This window comes from Solanum pennellii, chromosome 11, assembly GCF_001406875.1.
Source record: "Solanum pennellii chromosome 11, SPENNV200".
Taxonomy (NCBI): domain Eukaryota; kingdom Viridiplantae; phylum Streptophyta; class Magnoliopsida; order Solanales; family Solanaceae; genus Solanum; species Solanum pennellii.
In genome coordinates, this window is record NC_028647.1 from 64,056,792 (window position 1) to 64,064,394 (window position 7,603).

The 7,603-nt window shown below is 34.0% G+C and overlaps 1 protein-coding gene across 3 annotated transcripts; it reads right to left on the reverse strand.

The window, feature by feature from the left end:
- Nucleotides 1-1,692: 1,692 nt before the first annotated feature.
- LOC107004687 (E3 ubiquitin-protein ligase WAV3) lies at nt 1,693-7,603 on the reverse strand. Of its 3 annotated transcripts, none has more exons than XM_015202994.2 (3): nt 7,214-7,603; nt 2,240-4,176; nt 1,693-2,058 (listed from the first exon to the last, which is right to left on the reverse strand). In XM_015202994.2, exons 1-3 carry the CDS (start codon nt 7,466-7,468, stop codon nt 2,052-2,054), a joined length of 2,199 nt encoding a protein of 732 aa, XP_015058480.1. In that variant the 5' UTR covers nt 7,469-7,603; the 3' UTR covers nt 1,693-2,051. The 3 variants fall into 3 exon arrangements, with proteins under 3 accessions (XP_015058480.1, XP_015058479.1, XP_027768720.1); XM_015202993.2 differs by having other exon boundaries at nt 1,693-2,108; XM_027912919.1 differs by lacking the exon at nt 7,214-7,603 and adding an exon at nt 6,076-6,460 and having other exon boundaries at nt 1,693-2,108.

Consider the following 7,603-nt stretch of genomic DNA (forward strand, 5'->3'; position numbering starts at 1 on the left):
TATAAAACAAAATATGTAAAGTAAAAAATAATGAAAAAGAGAATTAATGGAGAAAAAAACATGTGACGTTAAAAACTAATATTTTTGGTTATTTGTTAATATATTATTATTATTATTTCCGATCTTCATATTTTTTTATTTAAGTTCATGTTTTTGCTAAGATTCGTGCGAGAGATTCATGTTTTATTTAATCATTTCTCTCTGTGACTATTTTGATTAGCCTCTTACCTCTCCTTGGGCACCTTCTCTTCCGTTGTATATTTTGTCTATCGTGGAAGTCATTTTTCTCTTGTCTCAAATAACTCTATTTTTCGATCTTATCTTTTTAGTATTTTCATTTCTCATATATTCATTTTAACAATTTTCAATTATTTGTATCTTATAATCTGTGTGATTTTGATCTATCAACTCTGTTATTCAATGCATTTTAATTGATTCGACTATCATTTTGTAAAATTTAGCTTCAAGTCACGATGACACATTCTTATGATATAAGATATTGAATTCAAAATTATATTTGATCCATTTTTTATATGTGACAACACATCATCAATCCATTATTTCTATCAGTTAATAAGTTTTTTTTATTGTTGAGCGATCTTTTGAATGTTATAAATATAATTAAGTAAACGTTCTATTATAAACAAAATAAATATAAATCATCTTGTAAATAATTCTAATATTATCACCATTTCACATATATGTCGTGACTTGAGCATGTAATATATTTTATTTCGAAGATATTAAATTTCTCATTTGAACAAGAATTATTTGTAAATATCATTAAAGGGACCTGACAAAATAACAAAATTTATATCAATGGCGTATAAAATATGTTTCAAAAAAGTAAAAATAGAATGCATGGAATAGTTTAATAAAGATGTGATTTTTAAAATTAAAAATAGATTTTTTTTTATTATTTATTATTTTAGTAAATATTTGTCAAATTAAAAATTTCACTACAATGAATGTCATTAATTAGCACATATTTCAATCACTGACATAAGTAATATTATTATTAATGTGATGCCATGGGATCCCTTATCATTAATTACGTTATTGGAACCTTTTTTTTTTATTTTTTTTTATATTATATCGGGATCATATGATCATTAAAAATGAATATAAAATTTTATATATCGTTTTGAAATTTTTATTAATATTTTATATTTTTTAGGTTCTGAATTCAGATATAACATTAGATTAAAAAAATGTGAAAATCGATAAATAAATAAATGATTAGTTGGTAATGTACCACCTTTGAGTTGGTGCAATGGCAACGTCTTGCTAGATTAGGTGAGTGGGGTTTATTAACCATTGCACTCATGAAGCTTTTAATGGTCGAGTTTAAGTTTCGTAGGCAGTTTAGTGTATAAAGTATTTTAAGATCGAGAGTAGAATATAATCAATTTATTTTAATACAAACATCGATAGTTGATTTCACAATTCGAATTTCTGACCTACGTGTCATACTGAAACAACTTTGTTGTTGCCCTAAGACTCTTCATGAATCAATTTACGTACTACCATCTACCAACATATGTATAGTGCAATAATGAGATTACTTCACCCTTGACCAAATATTCTGGGTTCAAACGCTGGGTATGGAGAAAATCTCACTCTTGAATGGACCTTGTAATGCGCGATTCGGATTTAGTCGAGGCTCTAATGTTGGCTCCGAACACCGAGTGGAAAACCAAAAAATAAATAGATTGATGCACTAAATTTGAGCTTCACATAGAATAGTGAAGGAAATTTTTCATATATAAATTCAAGAAACACCCCCCCTGTATACCAACAATTACAATGGACTATACCCCAAAACTCATCAAAAGAGAACACAGGATTTCTCCTTTATACACCCATAATAGTCAACAATACAGTTCCACGAGCGGAGTCTGGAGAGGATAGAGTGTATGCAGACCTTACCTCTACCTTGGGAGGTAGAGAGACTGTTTCCGATAGAGCCTCAGGTCTAGGATTTTTAATGCTAACCCTCACTCAATTCCTCTTGAAGCCAATTTACTGGCTATTTTTCTTTTGTCTTGCCCTCAATTCCTGCCAAAATCTTCTTTATTAATGTACATTTTTACTAGAAATATACCTCCCTTTAGCCCATGATTACCCAAAACCCGAAAAGATTGAAACAGGAGAAAAAAACAAAAGAAAAAATCAGTCTAGAGTCTTGACATAACCAATTCTTGAAAGTAGAAGGAAGAAAAGGTGTGTTGAGGATCACCTAGGCTGTTGTCGAGCAGGAAATGATCGTAGAGGCCTTAGAGGTGGCCGAGGAGCTGGACTACCGAGGTACATTGTTTGTGATCGGCTAACCATGTCAATCATGGATGGTGTCTGGTAAGCTTGAATCAGGCTTGTACTATCTGTAGAATCACCGCGAGCTGTTGCTCTCTGCCATGAATGTGAACTTAGTCCTGACAAGACGTAAGCTCTACCAGATGTTTCATAAACACGACGATTTGCCATCCTCTCTTGCATTTCCTTCAGCTCAGCATCCAGTGCAAGACATAGCCTGTCTCCAGCTTTAGCAGACACTGTTTCTGACAGTTTTTTCCGACAACGCTCAAGAACAGATACAGCAGCTGCTAAATCACCATTTTCAGCTGCAGATCTTGCTTCAGCCATAGCTTCTGCTGATTGAAGCCGGTTACGCTGCTTGTCAACTTCCATTGACACAATAAGTTGTCCGATTGTGTCAGGCCTCTCAATTTTGACATCACCAATATGATCCAAGGTTACTAAATCCAAGTTGTCCGATTGTGTCGGGTCTTTATATGTACACTTAACTTTTACAAGGGTCATCATATCGTTGCTCGAACTATCATCAGGAATATCTAACATGACCAAGAAATCTCTTTCTTCATCTGCATATAAGTCTCCAACTTCAATATTGCCACTTCTGTTATCAGATGCTAAACTGGCGTTATAACTTCCAGCTTTTATTGAATTGAGACGCAAAACAGGGTGAACGCTTTCAACTTCCACACACAATTCCTGGACCACCACGCTTAAAAGGCCACCTATGCACTGAGCAAACGCATCTTGAATAACATTCTCAGCTTCTATGAAGGAAAATGTTCCGCCTGAAGTTTCAGAGATCGAGTGCATTGAGACTGCATCGTGGTCAGCACCAAAACCAAATGCGTGCACTGGAATATGGAGACCTGAAGAAGCTGCATTACGCTGCATGCAAGCAGGAAGTAATGATCGATAATTAGTCTGTGTAGCAGCTACACTAGGACTGTTAATGGTATACGTGTCTTGTCCATCAGACAACAGTATTATGCTGCTAACTGGATTTTTCCACTTCCGATCAGTCATGATCTTGGCACTCTTCTTTAGGGCCTCAGCAATGTTTGTCCCACCATTGGAACTGAGTGAATTCACAGCTTGTAGTGCTTCTTGCTTACCAGTATCACTCATCCTACGAAGAGGAAAGAGACGACGAGCAGTTGACGAGAAGGCAATGACAGAAAGCCTGTCAGCAGGGCCTAAGTTTTGAATCACAAACCCCATCGCTCTCTTTAGCAAAGCAAGTTTGGTACCAGCCATGCTGCCACTAACATCAAGAACAGTCACAAGATCAACCGGAGCTCGGGAATTCTGACCTGTAACTGGCATCCCACTCTGGTTTAGAAGGCCAACAGCACGAGGGGCTTTGAGATGCACCAAAACAGCAAAATTGCTGTGAGATGCTGATTTTGTAACTGCAGAGATCTCCGGCCATGTTTTAACTTCTATTGCCCCCATCGAATGATGATTAGTCACATCAGTTGACGAGTTTTTCTGGCTTCCCATGGGTCGGTGATCAACAACTTCATCATCATCAAACACACTTGGTTCCACAGTTTGAAAAAAATTAGAAATGTTGCGATTGGTATCCAATCGTGCAGGAGGGATCTGTCTTACAACTGTCATCCAGGCATCATGTTGAGGCCAATGTACTTGTCCATTCCGAGACCTTGGCTGTGATATATCTGTAAGAGGACTCTGAAAGGGTATTTCTTTCCATTTTGCTCTGCAAACTGGACAAATTTGGTTACCATGCTTTACATTTGAAGTGATACAGTTGAAATGGAATGAATGTGAGCATTCTGCTGTAAAGATTGCATGACCTTGGCCTGGTTTCATAGACATCAAACATATCGCACAAGTATTCTGCATTGCATATAAGTAAGTATTAAAAGCCATGAATATTCTGAAAGAATAAGCTAACGAGAACGTATCTCAAAAACTTCTAGAAAACAGATGTCTGAAATCCCTTCAAAAAGCACACATTCAGTCAATTCAATCATTAATCCAAACTTTACTTTTCACATTCAAGTTTTATAAGTCCAGGTTTTGTTCAACAGAGGTTATTACTCATTTCTTTATACCAACAACAACAACACTCCCCGTGTAATCCGAAAGTGAGGCTCGAGTGTTCACAGATCTTTACCAAGGGATTAAATTACAAAAAGTTAACATCTTTGGATTTATAGCTGACAAGTAAATTCCATTTATTCGTAATTCCCAGTAGTCCAACATCATTTTAAATTCTAGATTATGTTTTGCACATATAGAGCCCCAGGAACTGTTGTGTCGCCATGAGTTGGATAATAGTGATCTTTTTTGCTTTTTCCAGGTTCAAACCCTAGCGAAGGCAAAAACATTAATCAAATTCTTCTCATTTGTCAAAGTCTTAGTCAATAGAGTTACTCGGCAACTGTGTTGGTGTTGATGAGAGATATCAAATACCCATGAAACTAGTCAAAGTGAGCGCAAGCTGCTGCGGACACAACAGTTACAAAAGATAGGGTAGTGTTCAGCTCACCTTCCACCTCCCCGCCATTTACCGTCAAACCTCATTATAACAGTAATTTGTTGTAATAGCATTTCACTATAACTGCCTGATTTTCTCCAGAATCGATTTTTCATGTTATATTTTACTTCTCTAAAACAATGATATTCATTATACTAGTACCCTCTATAACAATCATACTCAAATATTGTGTAATAACAACTTATACAAAATATATTATGCATAAAAATAAAATATTAATTTCAGAATACATATATAAACTTTATTTACAATACTTCTTACAAATGTCATTTATAACAGAAAAATGAGATTTAAACATCAAATGTTAGTATACATATATAACAACACCTCACTATAACGCAGTCATGAAATTTTCAGACAAACACTGTCACTATAACGAGGTTCGACTGTACATATCAGAAGAAGAAAAGCTCATTTGTTTATGACAATCAAAGGAAAAATAATTAAAGTGTCATCTACAGTAATATTGCCATCATATAGCAAAAATTTAGTGTCATTATATAAAGTGTGGCCCTCCTATGTCTGCATGTCAACTACATTATCAAGACAGCCGCATAAAAAGATGAAATTGATGATGTCTAGGCAATTAAGTAATGTCTATTTAAGAATAATAGTAAAACTACATGTGCAAGACTGGTCTACCATTACAATAAAGTCAAATATTTTGAGTAGTCAAATATCAAAGCAAAGTAGTGCACATATACTTAAAAAAAAATAAACTTTTGAAAAGTAGATGCAAACCTCAGAAACTCTGAATAATGAAAGCAATATCAAGACAGCTAAATGCAGTTTTCTTAAAATAATCAAGAACCCCACGTTATCAAAAGATGTAGAAATCATTGTTTCAGCCATTAATTAAGAAAAAAAATCCAATCTTCTTTTTTTTTTTTCAACTCTGAAATTGCTTTCATGAAAGTACGTCGACTAATTCCACAAAATAGGTATGAAGTAACTCTGTTTACCAAGATTAGAACAGATGGGAAGAAATTACGTAGTTTTATGTTTTTTTTTTGTTTTTCAACTCACTTCCGAGTAATTCCACAAAATACAAGTCATAAAACACCAACAACAGATATCAAGTAACTTTGTTCAATAGAGCTTAGAACATATGAGAAAAAATCTCCTAGTGTTTTGTCTTTCTTTGTTTTCAACTCTAAAATTGCTTTCTTTTCCTCTAATTCCACAAATATTAGATAACTCTATCTATCGAGGCTAGATTAGTGGAAAGAAATCACCTAGTGTTTTGTCTCCGACGAAATTTGGATGCTTTCTTGAAAGTACTTAATGGCAAGAAAGCTCTAAAATCAACAGAGAAACAGGCTTTTTTTTTCTTGGACTAATGTCATGAAAAGGGGTGATTGAAAATGGCCAAATGACTTAAAGTCATATGTGTAAAAAATAGTGCATTTGCTGACCAAGCAAAGCACTTTCCCCCTCTAAGAAAATTACTCTCTGGTGTTTCCTTTTAACAATGGACCACTAATATGGGTCCTCCCCCCTTTCACAGATATCTATCTACTTTTTATCTCCACCCAACATGTAGAATCTCAAAAACTACATTAGAATACAAAGAGCCATCACCATCTTTACACTAACACTAGTACTTTCTTTCTTTCTTTGTTTCTATATAGCAATAAGAACCACTTGAAAGGTAAGGACAAATAGTGTCCTTCACTCTTCACATTGCCCGAGCCAGAATTTTCACTAAGAGGTTCAAAATACGAAAAAGTCAAAAAAGAAATATAACATCTACTATATAGATTTCCCCTCGATCCTACTTAGGCTCTGCTCTTGCCTCCACATCTATCCGAATCCCTTCGCTAAAAAAATTACACTGATATGTTTATACGTTATACGATGAACTTCTATATTGAAAATTCTAACTCCGACACAACATATTACTACCTATCTTCAATCAATAGAAAAAACAAAAGTAAATACTTATATGATCTTATTATAAACAAATAAGAAACTTAAGAGTTGAAAACTAGTTCTATTTAAGATAAAGTTGAAAATTAGCTGAGAAAAATTCAGTTCACACTTGGTCATTTTTGTCAACTTGTAATACTCATAAAATTATCATCAAAATACTTTTACACTCAAACCAAAAATCATCAAAATAGACTAAAAATAAAAATTCTTAAGAAAAAAAAATCAGTTTTTACATTAAGCAGTTTTCACTATTGAGAATACACTAATGGAGATTCTTGTTAGATGAACTAAACATCAGCTACCACAAACCAAAAAAAAAAAAGTGAAAAACATCAAAATTTAAACAAGAAATCACCAACCCATTTTAATTTTCAGTAAGATTAATCAAATTAACCCAAAAAAAATAAAAAATAATAATAAAAATTCAATCTTTTTGGTTACCTTGGAAGATTTTGAGGTATGATGTTTAGGCATACGAAGACCAGAGGATGAAGGGGTGGGAGTGGTGGGCATATCAACATGACAGTCGGAATTTCTATTTGGGGTTGTCGGAGACAATGAAACAGCATCGGAAAATCTTCCTCCGGCCACCGTCGACGCCGCCGCCGTCGCCGGTGAATCTTCAAGTGTTTTTGGTATATAAAGACATGTATTTAAACCCAATGCAAGCTTTGCTTTTCTCCATTTACTCCCCATTTTTGAATCTTTTGATTTTATGAAAATCTTAGCTTAAATTCATAAAAAAAACTCAACTTTTGATTTAATGGAGTTGATAAGAAAATCAACAATTTTATTATTTGGGTTTTTTTTGGAGTAGTTTTTTTTTTTTTT

Coding starts and splice junctions, on each gene's coding strand:
- LOC107004687 (XM_015202993.2), bottom strand. CDS start 7,468: ATGGGGAGTAAATGGAGAAAAGCAAAGCTTGCATTGGGTTTAAATACA. Junction 4,177..7,213: donor ATACCTCAAAATCTTCCAAG/GTAACCAAAAAG, acceptor TATGCAATGCAG/AATACTTGTGCGATATGTTT.